This window comes from Mobula birostris, chromosome 18 (genome assembly GCF_030028105.1).
Source record: "Mobula birostris isolate sMobBir1 chromosome 18, sMobBir1.hap1, whole genome shotgun sequence".
Taxonomy (NCBI): Eukaryota; Metazoa; Chordata; class Chondrichthyes; order Myliobatiformes; family Myliobatidae; genus Mobula; species Mobula birostris.
The window spans coordinates 65,156,600-65,182,303 of NC_092387.1; the positions used below are offsets into that span (position 1 = coordinate 65,156,600).

The window sequence follows — 25,704 nt, forward strand, 5'->3', positions numbered from 1 at the left end:
TGTAGGGCCATTTAGTCTCCCACTGAATCAGGGAAAGACTTTTGGCAAGTCCATTGCATAGAAATGTGATCTGTTTAGCATGGTAAATGAGTCTTACAGAATGTAGGATCTGACTTGTTCACAACCAAAGCTTATATTGTCTGGGAATATTCTTTAACTGACCTACACTGACCTCTTACAACTTGATAGAAGACCTGATGAAGGGTCTCGACCCTTCACTCACCACTTTGTACTCCTCCCCTTCCACCCACCTTATTCTGGCTTCTTCCCCCTTCCTTTCCAATCCTGAATTTTCCTTCTTCCTTTCCAATTCTGATGAAGGGACTCAGCCTGAAATGTTAACTGTTCATTCCTTTCCATAGATGCTGCCTGACTTGCTGAGTTCTTCCAGCACTTTGTGCGTGTTGCTCTGGATTTCCAGCGTCTGCAGAGCATCATGTCTTCATGAGCTTTTACAACCAATGTCATGAGGGAGGCTTGGAGATTGGGAAGGAGGCAGATACAATTCAGAGTTACAGTCGCACGTCCCAACCGCAAACCAATTACCACCAACATTTCCTGACTGAATGGTTCTTTGCTGGAAGGCTACAGTGCAACTGAGGTGCCACAGTGCGGACTGAAGTACTGTAATCTCATAGGCCATCCTGAGTCATTATTGTCCACTCCCGATTCCTGATGTTAACTACATACAACACTGCAGTACAGAAACAGACCCTACAGACCATCTGGTCTATGCCAAACTATCATGCTACCTAGTCTTATCTGGAGCATAACTCTCCCATCCATGTACTTATCCAAACCTCTCTTAAATGTTGACATTGAACCTGTACTCAGCACTTCCACTGGCATTTTGTCCACACTCTTGCCACCATTTGAGTGAAGAAGTTCCCCTAAAGCATTTCATCATTCACCCTTAACCCATGACCTCTTGCCTCTCAATGTAAAAAAAGGTCAGGCAACAGAGGGTTAGTGAGTGGGGTAGTGACGTAACGTGCTGTCCCACCTCTCTTCTCACTGGTTCTCCCACACTAACCCACCCCCTCCCTCCACATCATAACATTAAATGTTCCAAAGACTTGTTTCCTGAATATTGGAGGACCTTCAACAAAAAAAAGCTGAGCCTCCAGTTTTCATTTTACACATTGAGTACATTCTGACAAGGATCTCGAACAGGAATTTTGTACATTGCCCCGCCGATTTTTATGTTAAATTTGAAGGGCAGCAAACAAGGATCTTTCTGCCCCATTGGGAATGATGAATGATTTTGAAAATGCTGGCCACAGAACATTGTGTTAAACTTTGTCAGTCCAGTGGTTTCCAACACTCATTGTAGGTCCTTTCACCCTTCACCAAGACTGTCACCGTAAGCATGTTGTGTGCATGTTAAAATCAGTCACTCAGACACACTCTTTCTTTCTTGCTGGCTTGTTTTTGGCTCACATGTTCACAGAAGAAGGGGCTAATGGATTTATCTGAATACAAATGATATATTTAAGGCTTGCATGTTTGTGTATGTATCTCATTCCACCATTTTGACCAAACCATTCAGGTAGGTTTCTCCATTTTTCATCAGGACTGGAAAGGAAGGAGGGAAAAGCCATGTCTGCTTCTGTTCCTGTTGGTTTCTTCCCCCCCCCCCCCCCCCCCACTTTCCTTTCCAGTCCTGATGAAGGGTCCCGGCCCGAAACATTGACTGTTTGTTCATTTCCATAGATGCTGCCTGACCTGCTGAGTTCCTCCAGTACTTTGTGTGTGTTGCTCTGGATTTCCAGCATCTGCAGATTTTCTCTTGTGTTTACTATCCCCATTCTTGTTATACTTATTTAAGATTCTCTACGATTGCTGTTGGTAATTTTATTTTTTAAACCCAATATTTTGCTATTATTTTGTCTGTCTCCAAATGTGTTTCATTCACCGATCACTTTTTGGGGGTTTCTCTTGTAAATGAATCCATTATTTTAGTAAGTGATCAATGATTTTGACAATGGTTAGTGCGATTTTTGACATCCATAATGCACTCTAAGCCAATGGATAAGGTTTGAATCGAAAGGAATGAAGGAACTATTACAGTTCTGTTTGTTTGACAACTTTGGTCTTTCAAAATGCTGTCTATGTGTTGGATTTCTGTTAACAGATCCATGTCACTTGATAAAATTGCCCTCGTTCACAGTATTTTAGGCATTTATTTTTGTCTAATTTTTGTACCACAGTTTAAATTCTTGAGACATAGTTTTTCCTTCTTTCTTGATGGGTCTCATTGTTCCCAATTCATGTTCATCCTTTTTTTTTTCCCCATTTGACGTATAGTTTTCACATTACACTTGACCTGAGCATTTCTGGTTGTCACAAACCCTCACTTTTCTTGCCCAGCCACGGCCACATCCTTGGAAAATGAACCAAATGTCCCTCAGTGCCTTTCTATAACAACACTGACGTAATATGTGGAAATGCAAAATGTAGGTTCCCTAATGCTTTAGCAATGGCTTTTTCTAAAGGTTATATCACATACAGAAAGCACTGCTTTTTCAATGTTGAGCTAGCAAGTTTTTTGCAGTACAGTAAACCTGCCAATTCTGTTTTTCATTACTAATCAACACAATAATTGGAAACGTCCCATCCTCTTGTGATCGCTGACTGCCTGGGTAGTGTCCTCTCTGTCTCTCCATCACTAATGCTGGGAATGGAAAAGAAACCAAAGTAAGATTACATTGTCTCTTAGTGATCCTTCTCCACACATTAGACAAAATAAATTGCATAAAAAGAAACTTTTTTTTGTTTATTTAGCAAATTTAGAGCTGATATCTGTTCAGTTACAATGCCGGCATCTACAACCATTTAGTATCTGACTACTGATATCTCCAGGGGAATGTTTTGGCGGCAATCTTCTAGAATCACGGGTTCCCAACGTTTTTTATGCCATAGACCAATACCATTAAGCAAGGGGTCCGTGGGCCCCATGTTGGGAACCCCTGTTCTAGATGTTAAGGTATTTTTGAGTACAGGGAGTGTCATGGCTTCTAGAGCAGGGTACTTGGTTAAACAGAGTAAAGATAAGCATATGGAACGATGCCCCTTTAGAACAGAGATGAAGAGTTATTTCTTTAGCCGGGGGTGGTGAATCTGGAATTCATTGCCACAGACAGCTGTGGAGGCCAAGTCATTAGATATATTTAAAGCGGAGGTTGATAGGTTCTTGATTAGTTTGCTTGTTATGTGCCATGTCCTAAGACATGGTTGATCATGGTCTTTCCGTGACCATGATTGTTCTCAGCATATTTTTCTACAGAAGTGGTTTGCCATTGTCGCCTTCTGGACAGTGTCTTTACAAGACAGGTAACCCCAGCAATTATCAATACTCTTCAGAGATTGTCTGCCCGGCGTCACTGTGGTCACATAATCAGGACTTGTGATATGCACTAGCTGCTCATATGACCATCCACAACCTGCTCCAGTGGCTTCACGTGGCCCTGATTGGGGTGGAGAGGGGGTGTTAAGCAGGTGCTACAAGCGTGGCCTGCAAGCTAGCAGAGGGAAGGAGTGCCTTACACCTCCTTCGGTAGAGACGTATCTCCACCCCGTGATTAGTAATGGCATTAAAAGTTTCAGGAGGATGGCAGGAAAATAGGGTTGAGAGGGATAATAAATCAGCCATGATGGAATGGCCGGACAGATTTGATGGGGTGAAAGACCTAATTCTTCTCCTCTGTCTAATAGTCTTTTAAAACAGGTTTTGACGACAGTGTCTCAGAGGAGGCACTGAACCCATTAAAGGACATTTGAAGATGGGTCCCCAATGTTCAGGTTGGGAGTGAGTGGAGGAAGGAGAGGCAATTTTCTCTGAGCCATCTCTCATTGTTTATGGGATTCCTGGAGAGGAGTGGAAGTGGGACAGACTTCTTCAGAAATTTTATTCCTTCTGGTCTTCCTGGGGATTCTATTTTCATGTCTCGCTTCCCTTTGAACAAAATTGTCCTTGCAAAATGTTAAGAAGACTCCAGTCTTGTGGTTGAAGGTTTCAAGAATTTGAAGACTGGTCAGAGTTGAGGGGGCTGTTGAGGTTGTGGGAAAGGTTCAAGCTTGAGTCAGGGATGATGTGAAAATCATTAAGTTGTGAGGAGGTAGAACTTGTAGGTAACCTTTCAGAAGCAAGAAATTAAAATTCAGAGGATCAGGAAAAAACCTTGCTGGCTCAGGGATAATGAAATAATTCAGTCAGTCTTTTTTATTTTAAAAGATGGGATTAATCCCCTGTTCCCACCATACTTCACAATAATGAAACCATTCAGCCAAGGCAAAGCCTTAACATATCAGGTATCGTCAAAATTCCATAGTCAATAGTTCAGACCAAATATTTGGAAGTTGAATTTGTTCATCTCACTGCCCTGTGTGCATGCCCTGAAACAGGATTTCACTCAGTCTGATACATTTCTCCGTCCCAGCTGACGGTGTTAGAAATGGAATTGTCATTAAAGGAGGTGGTCCCTTGCTAATGGATCGTGCTATTGGACATCTGTTTACCCATAGTGGATGGGGGCAGTTGTGAAATAGAGGGGAATGGGTCACTTCCACCAGCTGCCCCAACTACAGCAGTAGCTTACTCTAACGACTGATTGAAATCAACTATTAGTAAGATTTTGGAAAAGTTTGAGTGGATTAAAATGTATTAATTTTTCTGCATGATGTGATAATTGGCCAAAATAGAGCCACCATGCATGGATTTGTGTATGACCTCAGTAAAGTATTCCACCTCAGCATCACTTTTTTTTCTTTTTTCTTCTAGCCTCCAAGGTCCGTGGCAAGTTACCCTCATTCTCCTGTGCCGGGAAATCCCACTCCACCTATGACTCCAGGAAGCAGTATCCCGCCATACTTGTCTCCAAACCAGGATGTCAAGCCTCCCTTCCCGCCGGACATTAAACCCAACCTGAGCTCCTTGCCGCCACCACCTCCAAGTGAGTCGGACGTCAACAGCAATGCAAAATATTTCGAATGCAGAGGTTGTGATGTAGTGACATACTTCCCTACAAGTCTCCATATTGCTTTGAGGGCCTCTTCAATATAATGATTAAAAACAACAGGAGTGCCTTATTGTTGAATGAATTGTTTGGTTGGGCGTAGCTCAAAGAGTGACCTTGATATGACAGCCCCAGTCTACTGCACTCACGTTGGTGGAACAAACGTCAGAGTATCAGTGGGAATGGCCATAGCTGCTGAGTTTTTCCTAGGGGTGGAGTATGATCCCAAGATGCCCGGCATTGACTGTAGAAGTAGGCCACACAGTCAGCGTAACACTTTACAGCGCCAGTGACCTGGGTTCATTTCTCGCCACTGTATGTAAGGAATTGTACCTTCAACCGGTGACCGTGTGGGTTTCCTCCCACAGTCCCAATACGTACAGTGGGTTAATTGGTGACATGGGTGTAATTGGGCAGCATGTGTTCTTTGGGCCAGAAGGGCCTGTTACCATGCTGCTTCTCTAAATAAAGTTTTAGATAGCATCGCAATGGTTGCCATGGCACCACAAGCTTTTTATCCCAATTCTAAATTGTTTCTGTCTTTCTGACCTTAAATTCCTAATCAAGAACCCCCCTGACTTTGCAGTTGTGGGAGGAGGTGAATCAGATGGGAACTTAGGAAAAAGACCAGAAGGGTTAGGGTAAATTCAGCCCTGCCTGATGCCTAGTGAATAGAACCTTTTTCCAGGTCAGACCTGAGCAAGCTCAGTTCAGCTGTACCTTGCACCTTGTGCTGTTGGTGTGGACTGACAAATACCTGAGACTCCACAGAAATGACAGAGATTAAAGCAGAAAGGTGACCACATCTAATGGCATATGTGTTAGTTGTGAGTTAATTTGGATCCTTGCCTTCAAAGCTCCCTTCACCTTCACGTCTTGTTGAAATTTTCCTCTTAAGTTTATTATTTTTAGTGTCCTGATGTATCAGGTTAACTGGTCAGGAGAAAATGGTCCTGGGTTTGTAAGGTGCATTGCTCCTGTACTGATAAATGGTTTTGTGTAAAGTTACACAAATAATGTTATGTGTATCAAGGTCCTACATGAAGGTGTTGAAGTTTTCCAAATGGTCACTTTGACTAGGTTTTTGGGCAGCTTTACCATTGGACATTTATCGTCCATCCTTAATTCCCCTCAACAATTAACAGTCAACCTCATTAGTGCATCTTGAGTCACATGCAGAGCACATTGGATAAGGTTGTCCTATCAGGTTGTCTCATCTGAGGGTACCATTCGATGATTTGATGGTTGCATTCATTCTAGGCTGGCATTATTGGTCCAGACCATTCTGCTATTCCAGGAACTTATCCATTACAGGACACTTGCTGAAGAATGCTGCTGCCTCTTCCTTTTTTAATGACCTTCCCTTTTCATCGTTACACATAAAGGTTAATCCTTAACCTCTCTGCAAAAATAGCAACTACAGATGGGGTCGGATCTGATGAGGTATAACCAGGATTACCAGGAGTAACAAACACGTAGAACAAGTTTCCAAGCAGACGATTGACAAAGTGTGTAGGGATACAGTATTATCCCTAAAATTGGTGTTTTTGGGGATACAGTATTAATCTTGGGACTTTGGTGGTGTCGGACTAGCCTGTTGGGCAATGCTCCTATTAGTTTTCCAATGAACCCGATGAGTTTAAAGAAAGCAGGATATGCACAAACCTCCTCACGCTGGCTCCGACTGCAAACCCAGCCACATTACAGACCTCCTGGTGTTTTGTATGGGAAGCCCAGCTCTAGCTTCACACCCAACATACACTCTGAACCTCTGGATTTCAGCAAGGTGCCAGACATTCGGCACCTCTGAATGTTGGATTCCAAACTATCGGAGTTTTATTTATTTCAGAATCAGAATCAGATTTAATATCACTGACATATATCATGAAATTTGTTATTTTCTGACAGCAATACATTGTAATTTACAGTTTATTATTTTTATGTTTTCCAATAAAAAATATATAAATTATATAAGTAGCACAAAAAGAGGGTAAAAAAGGGGGAAAAAAACTGAGGTAGTGTTCACGGGTTCACTGTCCATTCGGAAAGATGCGTGGATGGCAAGATGAAACTTTAGTTTTGCCTGTTTGGAGATTCAGTACAGTAACAGGCCCTTCCGGCCCAGTGAGCCCACGCTGCCCAGTTACACCCATGTGACCAGTTAAGCTACTGACCCGTACATCTTCCAAATGTGGGAAGAAAGTGAAGCACTTAGAGGAAATCAGCTGGTCACGGGGAGAACGTACAGTCTCCTTACAGACAGCGGTGGAATTGAACCCGGATCGCTGGCACTGTATTGGTCTTAACCTAACTACTATGTTACTTTGCTGCCCATTTCAGAAACAATTTTCCATGTTAAGAGTAAGAACGTTTGACAACTCCAACCCAATGTAGAATATTACAGACTTTAAACGATATAAGTTCACTCTTAAAGGGATTAAATGGTATAAAGTTGGTAGAGTTAAAGTTGATAAGTTGGTAGAGTTGCATATCTTTCCGGTCTGATTCGTAATTATTTTCAGCCGCACTCCGTCTAACCCAGGGGTTCCCAGCCTGTGGTCCACGATCCCCTTGCTTAATGGTATTGGTCCACGGCGTAAAAAAGGCTGGGAACCCCTGGTCTAACCGGAAGGTTGATCTGGTCGGAAGCTGAACTTGCGCACGATGAAAGCCTTGTGACGCTACGATTTGCTGTACCGCAGATGCTAAAGGGAAAGTTGACACTTTCTCTCCCTCTTTGGTCTCAGCCAACGACGAACTGCGGCTGACCTTTCCGGTGCGGGACGGCGTCGTGTTGGAGCCCTTCCGACTGGAGCACAACCTGGCCGTCAGCAACCACGTGTTCCATCTGCGACAGTCGGTGCACCAGACGCTGATGTGGAGGTGAGAGTGAGGGAGGTAATGGCTTGGGGCTTATGCAGCAGCCAAACGACCATAAAACCTAGGAGCAGGATTAGGCCACACGACCCACCGGGTCTGCTCCATGATTCCATCATGTTTGATTTATTATCCCTCTCACCCCCATTCTCCTGCTTTCTCCCCGTAACCTTTCACACCATCTGGCTAAATGAATTCCTCCTCATCTCTGTTGGAAAGGGGTGTCCTTGTGAGGCTGTGCCCTCTGGTCCAAGACTCCCCCAACACTGGAAACATCCTCTCCAGATCCACTCGACCTGAGCTTTGCAATATTCAGTATTTTTCAGTGACATCCCTTTAGAACAAGCACAGTAAGTACAGGCCCAGAGCCATCACATGCTCCTAATATGCTAACCCTTCCATTTCCAGGATCATTCTTGTGAACCTCCTCTGGACTCTCTCCAATGCCAGTGCATCCTTTCTCAAATAAGAGGGCCCAAAACTGCTCGCCATACCCCAAGTGCAGTCTGATTAATGCCTTATAAAGCCTTAGCATTAACAATTTACAGTCAGTGTAATTGTAGGGAAGGGTACGCCTGTAATCCACTGTAGCTCTCTAATCATACTCTGTACATACGCGTGCATGTAAATTTGACCGATAAAGCAAGGTGTCCAACACCTGTGGGAACCAGACGGGAATTGACGGCTTCAGGAAGGGCAAGGGGGAGAAATGGTTTAGCAGCCGCAGCTAGGTTACTACAAGCAATGCACTGTAGGGTGGAGGTTGGGAAGGAAATCTTCACTGCAATTCTATTTGAACAGGCAGCTGTTTTGCCTGCTGAGAATTTGCAATTCCCATTCTCGTTCCAACATGTCAGTCTTAAGGTGGAGGAGCAACACCTTATAGTCCATCTGGTAGCCTCCAACCTGACGGCATGAAAATCGATTTCTCCTTCCAGTAAAAAAAGCTTTCTCCCTTTCACCCACTTCCTGTATTTCCCGATCTGTTTTTACCTCTTCTCACCCACCCATCACCTCCTCCTGAATCACCTCTCCTTCCCTTTCTCCTATGGTCCACTCTCTTCTTCTCCAGCCCTTGGACTTTCTCACTCGCCTGGCTTCTCCTATCACTTTCCAGCTGTCTTCCTTCTCCTCCTCCTACCTTTTTATTCTAGTATCTTCCCCCTTCTCAGTCCTGAAGAAGGGTCTCAGCCTGAAATGTTGATTGTTTATTCACGTCATATTCTGTCCTCACCTGCTGAGTTCCTCCAGTGTTTGTGTGTGTTGCTTTGCTTCAGAACATTCAACGGTTCAGAATCAGGTTTACTATCAGAGGTTCTGCTGATGCTAGAAATCCAGAAGAACACACACACAATGCTGGGGAAACTCAGCGGGTCAGACAGCATCTATGGAGGGAAACAAACAGTCAACGTATCGGGCCAAGAGCCCCGAACAGGATTTATATGACATGAAGGCTGTTGTTTGCAGCTGCTGTACAGTGCAAATTACTATACATTACAAAATCTGAATAAATAGTACAGAAATAATGAGATAGGTTCATGAACTGTTCATAAATCTGCTGGTGGAGGGGAAGAAGCTGCTTTTGAATCATTGAGTGTGGGTCTTCAGGCTGCACAATGGTATTAGTAAGGGGGGGGTACATCCCACATGGTGAGGGTCTCTAATGATAGATGCCACTTTCTTGAGTCATGTCCTCTTGACGATGTCCTTGATGGTGTGGAGGATTCAAGGTGGCTTGAACCTCCTTGGAGAGGAAATGGGCAGACTGGAATTTAAGGCTTTGTGTAAAAGCATATACTGCTTGGGCCTCGGGTTCTGTGTTGCAGAGGCTAATCCATCAAACATTAACAAGGACAAATGGCTTCCCATTTCAGGTCTGACTTGGAGCTTCAGTTCAAGTGCTACCACCATGAGGACAGACAGATGAACACAAACTGGCCAGCGTCGGTGCAGGTCAGCGTGAACGCCACACCGCTCACCATCGAGAGAGGGGACAACAAGACGTCGCACAAGCCCTTGCACCTAAAGCATGTCTGCCAACCGGGAAGGAACACCATCCAGATCACAGTTACTGCCTGTTGCTGTGTGAGTGAATCAGTCTTAACCTTCCTCTGGGCAAGCTTATTATATTTAGAGGAACAGCGTGGTATCCGGCCCTTCCAGTCCAATGCACCGAATTACACTCATTGACTTATTAGCTTACTAACCGGTATAAACGTATATTGACTATGGGAGGAAACCAGAGCATCTGGAGGTAACCGTGTGGTCTCAGGGAGAACATACAAACTCCTTAGAGACAGAAGTGGGAATTGAACCCAGTTTGCTAGCACTTTAACGTGTTACACCAACCGCTATGCTTCCATGCCGCCCACTTATCTTTTACTTAGAACATTGATATAATGCACCAAAAGTAAAAGAAAATACAACGGACAATAGACAATAGGTGCAGGAGTAGGCCATTCGGCCCTTCGAGCCAGCACCACCATTCACTGTGATCATGGCTGATCATCCGCTATCAGTATCCAGTTCCTGCCTTAACCCAAAACCTTTGATTCCGCTATCTTTAAGAGCTCTATCCATCTCTTTCTTGAAAGCATCCAGAGACTTGGCCACCACAGCCTTCTGGGGCAGAGCATTCCATATATCCACCACTCTCTGGGTGAAGAAGTTTTTCCTCAACTCCGTTCTAAATGGCCTACTCCTAATTCTTAAACTGTGGCCTCTGGTTCTGGACTCACCCATCAGCGGGAACACTCAGTGTATTGGGTGCACCTGCTCGTTTATGCAAATATCTAATCAACCAATCATGTAGCAGCAACTCCATGCATAAAAGCATGCAGGCATGTCAAGAGATTCATTTGTTGTTCAGACTAAACATTAGAATGGGGAAGAAGTGTGATCTAAGTGAATTTGACTGGGGAATGATTGCTGATGATCTGAGTATCTCAGAAACTGCTGATCTCCTGGGATTTTCACACACAGCAGTCTCTTAGAGTTTACAGAGAATGCTGCGAGAAACAAAAAAATATCCAGTGAGTGGTAGGTCTGTGGATGAAAAACGCCTTGTTAATGAGAGAGGTCAGAGGAGAATGACCAGACTGGTTCAAACTGACAGGAAGGTGGCAGTAACTCAAATAACCACACGTTACAACAGGGGTGTGCAGACGAGCATCTCCAATGCACAACGTGTTGAACCCTGAAGTGGATGGGCTACAGCAGCAGCTAATCTAATCTCTACTTCAAATTAATGTAGTAAACTAAAATTGAAATCTCCAGCTGGCTTGGTGTGTTTGAACGAGGGGTTACTGTGTTCTGGCAACATGACAATGTTTTAGGGCGGCATGGTGGCGTAGCCGTTAGCATTTTACTTCTTAATGCCAACCAGCGTTCACTGATCAGGGTTCACTCCTCACCGCTGCCTGTAAGATTTTACATTCTCCTAGTGATCCGGATTCCTCCCGCATCCTAAAGACATACCGTTAAGTTTATAAGTTGTGCACATGCTATGTTGGCAGCAGAAACATGGCGACATTAGCGGGCTGCCCAGCGCAACCCTCATTAATTCAATTTCACGCAAATGACGCATTCCACTGTAGGTTTCAACGTACATGTGACAAATAAAACTAAAAATCTTAAATCTCAATTTCTGCCTCGAGAACTGCCTGATTCTGTCCTCACCAATCCACCCATTTCATCCTCTTGCAGTCACACTTGTTCGTACTTCAGCTGGTTCACAGACCGTCAGTTCGATCAGTCCTTCAAGGCTTGCTGAAGAAGAGGCTTCTCCCCGCTGAGCACTGCATCACAAAAAGTAAGTGTCTAATTACAGATTGCTATGTCTGTTCTTTTGAAAACTTCTCACCTATGCATTAGGAGTGGGTTATAGTCTAAGCAATCACACTGGCAACAGAACAGAAGGAAACTCCATATTATGTACAGATATTCCAGTACCTAGAGTTACTTTGTGTACATACAATCAGTCTATGCAATAAGCTGGTCTTATTTATATGTGATATATATTTATTTATTGTGTTCTTTATGCTTAGAGTCATAGAGAAATAGAAAAGTATTGCATAGAAATAGGCTTTTTGGCCCATGTAGTCCATGCCAAACCATTTAAACTGCCTACTCCCTTCGACCTGCACCAGGACCACAGCCCTCCATTCCCCTACCATCCATGTATCTATTCAAACTTCCCTTCAACTTTGAAATCGAGCTCGCAATGCACCACTTGTGCTGACAGGTCGTTCCACACTCTCACAACTCTCTGAGTGAAGAACTTTCCCCTCATGTTCCCCTTAAACTTTTCACCTTTCACCCTCGTCTCAGCCAACCTCAGTGGAAAATGCCTGCTTGCGTTTACCCTATCTATACCCCTCATAATTTGTATATCTCTAAAAAAATCTCAGCTCAATCTTCTACGTTCCAAGGAATAAAGTCCTAACCTGTTCAATCTTTCCTTCAGACCCTTCAGACCTGGCAACATCCTTGTAAATTTTCTCTGCACTCTTTTCAATCTTATTTACAGCTTATTGTGTTTTTTTAATGCTGGATCAAATACAGAGTAGCAAACATTTCATAGAACATAGAAATCTACAGCACAATCGTATACTGAAGAGTGACGATAAACAATCTTAAATCTTAAATTTCCATCATGGTGAGATGCTCTGTAGTGTTCAGCTTTCTCAAGTAATCTCTCCAGGGGTTAGGAGGGAAGCCTGAGTAGCCCTTAGAGGGGAAATTCAGTTCCTTTATTCAACATTCTGAAAGATTTCTTTAACTTGCTGTTTCAAATACACCAAGAACTTTTCAATATCGTAGACTCCATTCTAGGCCTGAGCTCGTGGAAAGCTCTGAGTTCAAATGACTTGCTCTCTCCAGAGACATGATAAATTATTGGAGAATCCGTGTGAAACCTCATGAGCACAGCTACCTTGTTAGACACAGCAGCTGTGTGCAAAGTAATAGTTTGCATGGATTTTTTTTTTCATAAAATACATGTGTCAATTTCAAGAAAAGGAAATCCTTTCAAATGATTGTAGAAAGGACTCAACTTTCTGAAAACTCCTGCATCAACGATGACTGAATTTTAAATCAGTGATTAGTTATTTACAATTGAAGATAGACTTGGTTAGTTTTCTTTGGGGATGGTCTAGTTTGAGCAGCCTGTCCTACTCAGGCATGCAAATGCACATATCTCTTTGCCTGCTGTCACAGGACGTGTGTTTAGCTGGAGATTTTATTAGAAAGTTATTATGGAGTTGTATGAGTCACTGACCAGGATGGAAAAATTGACAAAGGTTTTGTATAAAACAGTGATCTGCTTTTGAGGGGAATGTCTGTAGGACATACATGGTATCCGAGTTAAGACAAAGACTGTGGGGTCATGTTTCTGCTCTTTGATACAAGAAACAGCAAGGAGTAAGTCTCTAGTTGCATTTGTTTCCTGAAGTTATTAACTCCCCGTCTAGCCAGTAATTTGAGGCACTAATTTATTTTCTCTTTCTCCATACAACCGTGTGTGTGTGTCTGAGTGAAATAAGGTTAATACTCCTGAGTACTTACCTAGTATCTGCTGAGATAGTGTACCAATTTAGGTGGCTACAAAGTGGTTAGTGGTCAGAATCCTTACATTTCTCACTTTTAATGCAAGTTGGCGATCAGCTTTTCCCATTGGTCTTTGCTGCGGAAACACAGGCCTTGAAACCAAGGGTGGTCTCAACCTCATGCCCTTGACTGAAAGCCAATGAAACAGCACTCAAAGGCTAACGTCGTCCTTGGGAGAGGTTTCACCCAGAGCTAAACCTTAGAAACAGTGGTACTGAATTGAAAATTCATGGAAATAATCTCCAGGCAGTGCTGGAGGGAGGGATGATTAAGAGCCATAGAACGTAGCACAAGAACAGGCCCTTTAGTCCATGATATCTATGCCAATCAATGCCAAACTACACTAAATCTATCTTGCCTGTACATGATCCATGTCCCTCTGTTCCTGCATGTTTTGTGTCTGCCTAAAAATCTCTGAGACACCGCTGTTGTATCAGCTTCCATCACTACCCCCAGAGGCTCGTTCCAGATACCTACCACTCTCTCTGTGAAAAGAACTTGTCCCAAACATCTTAGGAAGTTTTCCTCCGTCATCTTAAAAGCATGTTCTCTGATGTTTCCACCCTGGGAGGAAAAGAAGATTCTGACTGTCTACCTCTAACATAATTTCATAATCTTCTATCATGTCACCCCCTTCAGCCTCTGCTGCTCCAGAGAAACCAACAGAGGTTTATACAACCTCTCGTTATAGTTCACACACTCTGGTCCAGGCATCATCCTAGTGAACCTCGTCTGCACCCTCGCCACAATCTCCACAGCCTTCCTAATGTGAATTACAATCAGAATCAGGTTTATTATCACTGACCTATGTCGTGAAACATGTTGTTTTGTATAACCATATCACAATTACAGCACGGAAACACGCCATCTCGGCCCTTCTAGTCCGTGCCGAACTCTTACCCTATCCTAGTCCCACCGACCTGCACTCAGCCCATAACCCTCCATTCCTTTCCTGTCCATTTATCTATCCAATTTAACTTTAAACGACAACATAGAACCTGCTTCAACCACTTCTGCTGGAAGCTCATTCCACACAGCTACCACTCTCTGAGTAAAGTTCCCCCTCATGTTACCCCTAAACTTTTGTCCTCTAATTCTCAACCCATGCCCTCTTGTTTGAATCTCCCCCATTCTCAATGGAAAACGTCTAACCACGTCAACTCTATCAATCCCCCTCATAATTTTAAACACCTCTATCAAGTCTCCCCTCAACCTTCTACGCTCCAAAGAATAAAGACCTAACGTTCAACCTTTCTCTGTAACTTAGGAGATGAAACCCAGGCAACATTTTAGTAAACCTCCTCTGTACTCTCTCAATTTTATCCTTCCTATAATTCGGTGACCAGAACTGTACACAATACTCCAGATTTGGCCTTACCAATGCCTTATACTTGTACACTTGTAGCAGCTCTACAGTGCAATACATAATTATACTATAAATTACAATTTAAAAAATATATAAATAAATCAGTGTAAAAAGAGAGCAAAAATAGTCAGAATATTCTCCCCGTGACCACGTGGGTTTTCTCTGGGTGCTCCGGTTTCTTCCTGCATTCCAAAGACGTACCGGTTGGTAAGTTATTGGTCATTGTAAATTGTCCTGGGAATAGGCTAGGGTTAAATTGGGGGATTTCTGGGTGTCGCGGCTTGAAGGGCCGGAAGGGCCTGTTCTGCTCTGTGTCTCCAAAACTGATAAAATAAACACAATAAATTCTGGAAATCCAGAGCAGCACGCACAAAGTGCAGGAGGAGCTCAGCAGGTCAGGCAGTATCTATGAAGAGCAATAAACAGCCAGCGTTTTGGGCCAAAATCCGATGAAGAGTCTCAGCCAAAACGTTAACCGTTTATTCCTCTCCACAGATGCTGCCAGTCATGCCGTGCTCCTCCAGTATTTTGTGCATGATACACAAAACTAGTGAGGTAGTGTTCTTGGGCTCATGGACCATTCAGAAATCTGATGGTGGAGGGGAAGAAGTTGTTCTTTAATCTGTTAAGTTAGTTCACTTAGTTGGCTAAAACACCAATTGGGTGTGAGTAGTGTTGCAAGTGTGTCTGTGCTGATGGCATCACTGGTGAGCTCTGACCCACCTTCTTGTTAACCAGTAAAAAGAAACTTCAGCAGTGTGGCAGCCTCTTCGGGTGGCGCCACTTTGAACGGGGAGGATGGAGTGGAGCAGACGGCAATCAAGGTGTCGCTGAAATGTCCCATCACCTTCAGGAGGATTCAACTTCCAGCAAGAGGTCACGATTGTAAACATGTACAGGTAACCAAGTGCAGCATCCTACATTATAGCCTCAGAGAAGACCAGTGTATTCAAAGGAGGTTTTGGCCAAGAATCAGCTTTTATAACGATTAACTTATTTGTGAGGTGTGTGTTTAATGATTGTGAGATTGGATCTGAAATCAAAGTTTATCATCTTGAACCTTAAATTTCATGTGAGGGTTTAACTACATGGAAGTGATAATAAGGCAATAAGACATAGGAGCAAAGCACGACCATTCAGCCCATCAAGTCTACTTCACCATTCGATCTAGGCCATTTTATTCTCCCCTATTCTCCTGCCTTCTCTCCATAACCTTTGATATCTTTATTCATCAAGAGTCTATGAACCTCCACTTCAAATACATCCAATGACTTGGCCTCCATAGCCACCTGTGGCAATGGATTCTACAGATTTACTACACTCTGCCTGAAGAAATTCCTCTCTGTCTGTGTTCTAAAGGGATGTCCTTGTATTCGGAGGTTGTACCCTCTGGTCCTAGACTCACTGACTATTGGAGACACCCTTTGCACATCCACTCTATCTAGGCCTTTCAAGATTCTTTGGGTTTCAATGAGATCACTCACTTTCTTCTAAACTCCAGTAAGTACAGAGCCAGAGTCGTCAGACGATTCCCATTCATTAACCCTTCCATTCCAGGGATCATTCCTGTAAATCTCTAATGCCAGCACATCTTTTCTTAGATAAGGGGCTCAAAACTGCTCACGGTGCTCCAAGTGTGGTCTGCCCAATGCCTTATTAAGCCTCAGCATCACATCCTTGCTTTTATATCCTAGTCCTCTCAAAATGAATGCTTGTATTATGTTTACCTTCCTTACTACTGACTCAGCCTGCAAGTTAACGGTTAATGAAACCCGAGTTCCTTCATATCTCCAATCTTTGAATTCGCTCTCTGTTTAGGAAGTAATCTACACCTCTATTCCTTCTACCAAAGTACATGACCGTACGCTATATTCCTTCTGCCACTTCCTTGCCCATTCTCCCAATCTGTCTCAGCCCTTCTGCAGACTCCCTGCTTCCTCAGCACTGCCTCTCCACCTATCTTTGTATCGTCCAATAACGCTGTAAATCTGCTGGGAGATTAAATATGATTATTGTTATTCATACTATATGGAACAAGAATTAATGGGCTTGTCTTCCTTGTGTCTTTTGCTGCTGCAGTGTTTTGATTTGGAATCATACTTACAGCTGAACTGTGAGAGAGGAACTTGGCGGTGTCCTGTATGCAAGTAAGTGAAGATATTGAACACCTGAGAAATGTGTGTCCTTGTCTAAATTTTGCAACTCTGGGGAGCTTTCTGCGAATATTCACTTCCCTGTATTTGTCCCAGTTACTTCTTGGCAACATAATGAGACGAGACACAAATTTCCTCTGGGCCTCCCTGAAGATGGAATTTTCAGAATCAGATTTAATATCACTTCTCAACATCCACTGTAGATGTGGCTGTGGTTTGTAAACAGTTTCTGTCTAATTTGGTTCCATTGAAATCAGTGATAATGCATTCCATAAGTAGTGTAAAACACACTGAAGCAAGCAAGAACCAATTTCTACCCCCTTGTCTTTGTTTCCAGGTGAGCAGTCCCTTTTCTCAGGATCCTGGCCACAGTTCCAACGTTCAGCACCTCCATGAAATACTTACCGTGCATTAGACTACATATGGGTACACAATGTTCCATACCATAAATGAATTGAGGTGTTGCAAGGAGCATAAATCTGGGCAACCTTTTCACTGTAAAGAATGGAAGAAACATTTGCAGGGAGATCTTAACTCTCTCAGATACACTGGGCTGTTTTTCCAATAAAATATTGAAAATAAACTCTTTGGCTTTCCCCATCAAATGTGGAGGATTTTCTTTCTCTGCCAGTCATTGATGTTGGTAAATGAAGAGATGAGTAGTATTGTACTGACATTTACTTTGAGATTGACATTTAGTGAATGGTGAAATAAAGTGTATCACCTTCTAGTTAAGCAACTCTTTCAACACTGTCCATATTTATGCATGATAAATTATGTAAGGCATACTTGCCGAGTCTTTCATAGTATTCTTGCTTCCTCCCCTCACCCCATCCAAAAACAGATGTGGAGTATACTTAAAGCTGTCTCTAGACGTTATCAACTGTTGGATTTTACATTCCACATCTCCTGGGGCTTTGCCGGTTTCACATCCTTATGAGCCAAATTTGATTGATTTGATGCCCTGTAAACCTGTATTGCCAAAACTATTAAACACCATTCCTCAGTACCAAGCCAATTCCAAACAGAGAATTCTCATTGCTTTTATTAGTTTTAATCAGCTGGGCCGATTGAATACTAAATTCCTCCAGTATGTCACTTTGTGATTAGACTAGTGTTTGAATGCTGTTTTGAAAACAGTTTCATCTGCTTACCTTCTCCAGGTTGCTCTGAAGTTATTCTACCATAGACATGCTATTGAAATGCTTCCAACACCAGATTGTAAACCAGACAATTGTTGCTATGTTACCAGATCCCAGGCTCATATTTATTTCAGGGGAAATCTAAAACTGGGGTGAAAAAACATATCTTTGAAGAATTGGTTTGTAGCTTAAAGACACAAGACACAGCAGGTGCTGGGATCTGGAGCAGCAAACAAACTGCTGGACGAACTCCGCAGGTCAGGCAGCATCTGTGGAAGGAAATATTTTGCATAAAGAGATGAAAGGTCTTGACACAAAACATAGACTATCATTTCAGAATCAGGTTTAATATTATTGGCATATGTCATGAAATTTGCAGCAGTAGTTCATTGCAGTATATAATAATAAAAAGAACTGTAAATTACAATAAGAAATATACATAAATAAAAATTAAATTAAATTTAAGAAGTTATGCAAAAAGGGACCAAAAAATCGTGAGATAGTGTACATGGGTTCATTGTCCATTCAGAAATCTGATGGAGTGTAAGATGGTCCACTGCTCCCTCCGCAGATGCTGCCTGACCTGCTGAGTTCCCTAGTATTTTGTCTTTATCTGGAAATTCACCTCATTTCCTTCGAGTGGAATGTCTCACCAGAGGGCTACTCACTACAGTGGTTGGGCCAGCTTGTTAAAAGACAAATCTAATTAATCCCTCACCGCTACTTAAATGTCCTGCAAAATTCTCCTTTTCAATTGTGTATCTAATTCTCCAATAGAAATTATTACTTGATTTGCTCTCACTACACTCTGAGGATGTGCGTTCAAGGTCGTAACATATAGCAAGAAATTCACCTTTTTCTTCCACTAGAACTTTTCCTCAATTAATATATATTTTAGTTCATTTCCTCCTTGGATCTGTGATATTGCTACTATTTTTTGGCCATCTCTAATTGCCTCTGACGCAAGGAGACACTTAATAGTTCAAAGTAAATTTATTCTCAAAGTACTTATATGTCACCTTATACAACCCTGAGATTAATTTTCTTGCTGGCAATCACAGTGGAACAAATAAATACTATAGAATCAATGCAAAACTACACAGAAACGACAACAGACAAGCAACCAATGTGCAAAAGAATGCAAACTGCAATAAATGAATAATAAATAATTGTTAATTTTATAATGGATTAACAGTATTTTCCAGTTATGCTTTCAAATTTCAAAAAGGTTCAAGGTAAATTTATTATCAAAGTACATATATGTCTCCGTATATGATCCTGAGATTAATTTTCTTGCAGTCATTCACAGTAGAACAAAATACAATAGAATCAATGAAAAACTACACAAAGACTGACAAAAATGTGCAAAAGAAGACATAGTGTAAATACAAAACAAAAGTAAATAAATAATACTGAGAACATGCGTTGTAGAGTCCGTGAAAGTGAGTCCATAGGTTGTGGAATCAGTTCAGTGTTGAGGTGAGTGAAGTGATCCACTTGGGTAGGTCTGGAATCTCATGCAGCCAAAGAATGTCAGATTTCCTTCCTTCGAAAGGCATTAATGAACCAGGTGACTTGTTATGACAGTTTGCTGGTTTCATAGTTCTGCTTTCTGATTGTAATTCCAAATTTAAGTTTCCCAGTTGCCGTCTTTCTCCTGATCACTGCTCCAGAACTCTGTTTGCTGGTCCACAAAGCTTTTATGCCCACATCTTGTACTGATTGCAAATGTCCCTCTATCCTATCAGAACATCTCAAGGTTTTATTGGTATGGGAACCTTCAAATGATAGCTGAAAATACAGGTTTAGAGTTTTTTTTTAAAAAACTGACTTTGAAGGAGTTGTTCATGATATTGTCTTCACTCTCTACAGTAAAACGGCACTCCTGGAAGGACTTGAGGTTGACCAGTACATGTGGAGCATCCTTTCCAATATACAAAAGTAGGTTTCATCCTGGTTCCTTACGTATTGTGTGTCTCAGAATCTGTATCTATATGTGTAACCAGATTTGCACGTGTGTTATGTGAAATAATGACACATTCCATTATTAGTTTTAAATAAGTCTTGTCGCGGTACCTTGTGTGGAAGAACCATATCTCCTTCATTAACAGAAAAGCCCTGTAAGAGTGTGTACTTCCCCGTGACGGTTGGTAAAATTCCATCTTCCCCAGTACATACCAGTGCAATTCTAGACTGCCAAAACAGAGAGTGTCCTCACATCAGCCATTACTGTCTGGCTTGGTGCAGCATCCTCTCACAGTATACAAAAACTACAGCGATAGGTTACATTAGTAGAAAAGCAGCCTCCCATCAGAGCAGGACTTGTATGTGTGTAGGACAAAAAGCGGGCAGGGAAAATCATTCAGGGCACTACCCACCCCGCAAACTGCCTTTTTTAGAGAGCGCCATAGGGATATTAAAACAAAAACTTCACATCATTTTTAAAGTTTCTTCCCCAAGCTTTTAATCTGATCAACCATTCTAGTTAGCCGGCCCCTCCATTATCCCTGTTGCTGCACTGTACTGTAAACGCTTTAAACCATTTTTTATAACACTGTTTACATTGTAAAGACACGCTGTTATTGATACACATTTCATTCCATATCTGTCCTTTAACCTCTAACCTTATTAGGTTCTTTATATATTTAATGCTTTATAATTGTTGATTTTTTTTTTGGTTGCTTGTCACGCCCTGACCTACACACCAGTGCAGATTTCTAAAACTGTAGATGTATACGGTGAATAAAGTTGATCCTTAATCCCTGATTTAGATTTAATCTTTGTTTAGAGAGCCCTTCTAGCCCAACGAGCCCACACCACCCAGTTACACCCATGTGACCAATTCATCTATTAACGGGAATGTCTTTGGAATGTGGGAGGAAATTGTAGCGCTGGGAGGAAACCCACGCGGTCACCGGCAGAATGTGCAAACTCCTTATAAACGCCGGCAGAATTCATCCCAGGTGTCTGGCGCTGTAATGGCATTAAACTAACTGCTGCACTGCTGTGCCAACCAACCGATGCATTTGCCTGCTCGAACACTGTTAATGAAGTTGAGCTCGTTCTGCAGAGCAGTGTTAGGCTTCCGTGCAATTGCTACTGCTCGCGATTGTGGTTAACACAACGCTATTACAGCTTGGGGTGTTCCTGAGCTCGGAGTTCAATTCTGACGCTGCCTGTGAGGAGTTTATATGTTCGCCCCATGACTGTGTGGGTTTCCTCTGCGTGCTCCAGTTTCTTCCCACAGTCCAAAGATGTTCATTGGTCATTGCAGATTATCCTGCGATTAAGCTATTGTTAGATACAGTTGGTGGGTATGTTTCTGGGCAGTGAGGCTCATTGGACAGGAAAGTTCCATTCCGTACCGTATCTCTAATCAAAAATAGAAAGTAAAACGGAATGATGTAAACAGTTTTTTATTTCATTTCCCTTTTAAGAATACTGTTTGAAATTCATCTTTAAGGAGTGTACATTCAGTTCTGAACACATGAGTGTGGCTCTAAAGAAAGGCAGCTCTGTTTCATTGCCTCCAAATCATTAACCACAAGCAGGAGGGGTGACGCAATTGGGTTTACATCCAGGCCACAGTGAACCTGTAAAATCATGTACCTGGGTGGTTTCTGCACCATCTCTACTTCGATCTCCTTTCTCTCTGCGGCTTTCGACTTTGTTTTCTTCAGTTCCCAAGTGGCCACTTTATTAGGTACAAGGGTGGAACTCATTGTGATCTTCTGCTGCTGTAGCCCATCCACTTCAAGGATCAGCATGTTGTGCGTTCAGTGATGCCCTTCTGCGCAGCACTGTTGTAATGCGTGGTTACTGTCAACCTTCCTGTCAGCTTGGACCAGTCTGGCCATTCTCCTCTGTCCTCTCTCATTAACAAGGTGCTTCTGCCCACAGAACTGCCACTCAATGGATGTTTTTCTTTTTCACACCATTCTCTGTAAACTCTAGAGACTGTTATGTATGAAAATCTCAGGTGATCAGCAGTTTCTAAGATACTCAAGCCACCCCATCTGGCACCAGCAATCATTACATAGTCAGTCACTTAGTTCATATTTCTTCCCCATTCAGATGTTTGGTCTGAACAACAACAATCTCTTGACCATGTTTACATGCTTTTATGCATTGAGTTGCTGCCACATGAATAGCTGATTAGATATTTCATTAACAAGCTAATAAAGTGGCCACTGAGTGTATTTTGAGTTGGTTCTGTAGAACTTAATGACTATAAATTATCCCCAATCAATAGACAATATGATGTTTAATTTATGGTTTTAATTTATTTCCTGGATCTGGAAGTCACGGTGTAGGACACCATTGATGACACTATTGACCACATTGTAGTAAAAAACACAAGAAATTCTGCAGATGCTGGAAATCTAGAGTAATACACACAAAATGCTGGAGGAACTCAGCAGGTCAGGCAGCATCTATGGAAGTAAATGAACAGTTGGTATTTCAGGCTGAAACCCTTCATCACAATGTAATAGTCAATGATTAACTTTAGTTGCCATATACACTTACATGTATGAGCAATTACAAAGAATAGTGGAAACAGGCCCATGCCAATCAGTGGTGTCATGGCGTTAGCTCTGGACTTCGAGGTGACTGGCCCTGAGTTCAGACCCAGCTGGCTCCTTGCACTCTCTCCATCCGTACTAGGTTGAGCATCAAGCTAGCAACTCAGCCTCGTAAAAAACAGTCAAATGCTACAGAAGTGAGAAAAATGCCACCCAATGGGTCACAAGGCATGAGACGGAACAACAACAACATCTGCCATCATGTCAGCAGATCCTAGTGTGAAATGGCTAATATTGGCGTCGTGTCCCTTCAGCCAAACTTGTCCGTGCTGATCAAACTGCCTCACCCAACTAGCATTATAATCCTGCATTTAACTCATATCCTTCGAAACCTTTCCCTTCCATGCATCCGTCCAAGTGTCTTTTAAATGTAATTGTGCCTGCCTCGTAGCGTAGTGGTCAGTGCTAACGCTTTACAACTCCAGCGATCACTGATTGCGTTCTATTCCCACCAGTGACCGTGAGGAGTCACATGACCATGTGGGTTTACACCGGGTGCTCTGGTTTCCTCCCACATTCCAAAGGCATACAGGTTAGGGTTAGTAAGTTATGGGCATGCTGTGGAGGAGCTGGAAGTATGCGCACTGCCACCAGCACATCGCAAACGATGCATTTCACTGTATATTTCAATGGCTAGGTGTTCATGTGACAAATAAAGCTTATCTCTTAACTTCCACTTTCTCTGCAAGCTCGTTCCATGTGTTCACTACCATCTGTGTAGATAAAGCCGCCATCTCAGATCCCCCTTTAAATCTTTGCACTCTCCCCTTAAAACTATGCCATCTCATTTTGAACTCCCCTATCCTGAGGGAAAAGCCTGTGATCATTCATCTTACTTATGCCCCTCACGACTTTATAAACCTTTATAAAGCAAAAATATATATACTACAGGTATCCCCTGTACCTAATAAAGTGTATGCTCATGGTCTTCTGCTGCTATAGACAATCCACTTCAAGGTTTGACATGCTGTGCATTCAGAGATGCTCTTCTGCACACCACTGTTTTAATGTGTGTTTATTTGAGTTACTATCACCTTCCTGTCTGCTTGAACTAGTCTGGCCATTCTCCTCTGACCTCTCTCATTAGCAAGGTGTTTTTACCTACAGAACTGCCACTCACTTTTTTTTTGTTTTTCACACCATTCTCTGTAAACTCTAGAGGCTGTTGTCTGTGAAAATCTCAGGAGATTAGCGGTTTCTGAAATACTCAAACCACCCCCTCTGGCACCAACAATCAGTCCATGGTCAAAGTCATTTAGATCACATTTTTCCTCATTCTGATGTTTGAACTGAACAACAACTGAACCTCTTGGCCATGTCTGCATGCTTTTATGCATTGAGCTGCTGCCACATGACTGGCTAATTAGATATTTGGATTAACGAGCAAGTGTACAGGTGTACCTATTAAAATGGCCACTAAGTGTATGTTCCTCAATATTGTATAAATCTCTATTACAGTCAAAAAATATATTAAAACTTCATTTTACAATCCAGACATTTTACAGATGTCAGTAATGGAAGCACATAGTTTAATACTTATGTCACATTTCCTTGTAGATATTTATTTATTTTTATTTTTGCAGTTCTGAGTTTGAAGAAGTCACCATTGATCCGACCTGTAGCTGGAGACCAGTCCCACTGAAGTCCGACATTCACATTAAAGATGATCCCGATGGTCCACTCTCCAAGAGGTTTAAGACCATGAGCCCCAGCCAGATGATTATGCCCAATGTCATGGAGATGATAGCAGCCCTTGGGCCTGGTCCGTCACCATACCCTTCCCTACCTCCACCTCCAGGGGGCAGCAGTGGCAATGAGTATGGCAATCCGGGTAGGTTTCTCAATGACATTAAAGTTCCTTATCCATACATACATATCATTAGCATTGTGTTTATCCAGCTTGCTGGGGTATTGAATAAAGCTCTTGTCGAGAGATTTTATTTTGTTCTTTTCAGCCATGGTATTTGTGCAATATTATTATTTTTCATTATGCCAGTTAATATGTGTCTTTTGTATGTGTCAACACATTAGTATGAGTGTATTTTGATTGTTGACCGTTGTACCCCCAGTACCAATGTACCAGATACAGGGAGCAGCTTTAGTCCAACCCTTCGAAACCAGCCCCTTGAAGACCTTCTCTCATTTTCTAGTTGAACTCTAGGCTTGAATCCACCCTAAGATGGAATAAATTTGGCCAACAACTCAGGAGGGAATACCAAAAGTACAGATCGAACACATTCCATTCACCTTCCTTTAGGGCGATCTCACACCACTATCAATGTAGAAATGCAGAATTATTTGAGGGAATAATCACATCCTGAGGTGTAGATCAGCAGACTCTGGCGGTGGTGATGAACAACTTTTAATTCCAAGAAGAAACCATCTGAATTTGGTGTTTATAGTAATAGACGCAAGCTGAAGAGAGTAAAAACTTGACATAAATTTTTTGACATGGATAGTATTTTTTTTCTTTTGGAGCAAGAACTCTTCAAGGATTTATAAACCTGTGCGTAGGGTGATCAACTAGTTTGGTCTAGAGTCCCTCATGGTATGGACAACATATAATGTAAATGTAGTCATATTGATGGGTCCCTTCGACTTTTCCTTATCTCACAGTTCTGATGTTTTGATAGGTATTGAGCAAGCAATCCTTACTTAACAAAAAATTATCTAGATCAGGGTTCCCATCTTTTTTTTTAATGCCTTGGACCAACACCATTAAGCAAGGGTTCCATGGACCCCGATCGAAACCAACCTTAGCTTAGAGCTTACACAGCTTCAGTGGCTTCAGTGATCAGTGGGACCTGGTATTTCAACAGCTAGGTTGTACGGGAACCTTGGTGATGTACAGTTTAAGTTAAATGCGAAATGGAACCTAGGGACTGTGGTAGATGTTTGCTCTGAATCACAAAGCCACATCAAGAACATATTCTGACTTAATTCATCACTGCAATGGCTGAG

General features: G+C 42.3%; 1 protein-coding gene across 12 annotated transcripts in view; it reads left to right on the forward strand.

The window, feature by feature from the left end:
* zmiz1a (zinc finger, MIZ-type containing 1a) overlaps window positions 1–25,704 on the forward strand; it is a 451,595-nt gene that overhangs the window by 406,533 nt on the left and 19,358 nt on the right. For 7 of the 12 annotated variants that reach the window (XM_072282833.1, XM_072282834.1, XM_072282839.1 and 4 more), the window contains 9 exons: window positions 2,647–2,697; window positions 4,781–4,952; window positions 7,718–7,898; window positions 9,767–9,977; window positions 11,598–11,703; window positions 15,604–15,764; window positions 16,945–17,012; window positions 20,033–20,101; window positions 24,327–24,574. In XM_072282833.1, the coding sequence (XP_072138934.1) occupies window positions 2,647–2,697; window positions 4,781–4,952; window positions 7,718–7,898; window positions 9,767–9,977; window positions 11,598–11,703; window positions 15,604–15,764; window positions 16,945–17,012; window positions 20,033–20,101; window positions 24,327–24,574 (1,267 nt within the window). The remainder of the gene's footprint in view (window positions 1–2,646; window positions 2,698–4,780; window positions 4,953–7,717; window positions 7,899–9,766; window positions 9,978–11,597; window positions 11,704–15,603; window positions 15,765–16,944; window positions 17,013–20,032; window positions 20,102–24,326; window positions 24,575–25,704) is intronic. The other 5 variants (XM_072282836.1, XM_072282832.1, XM_072282837.1 and 2 more) reach the window with 3 other exon arrangements.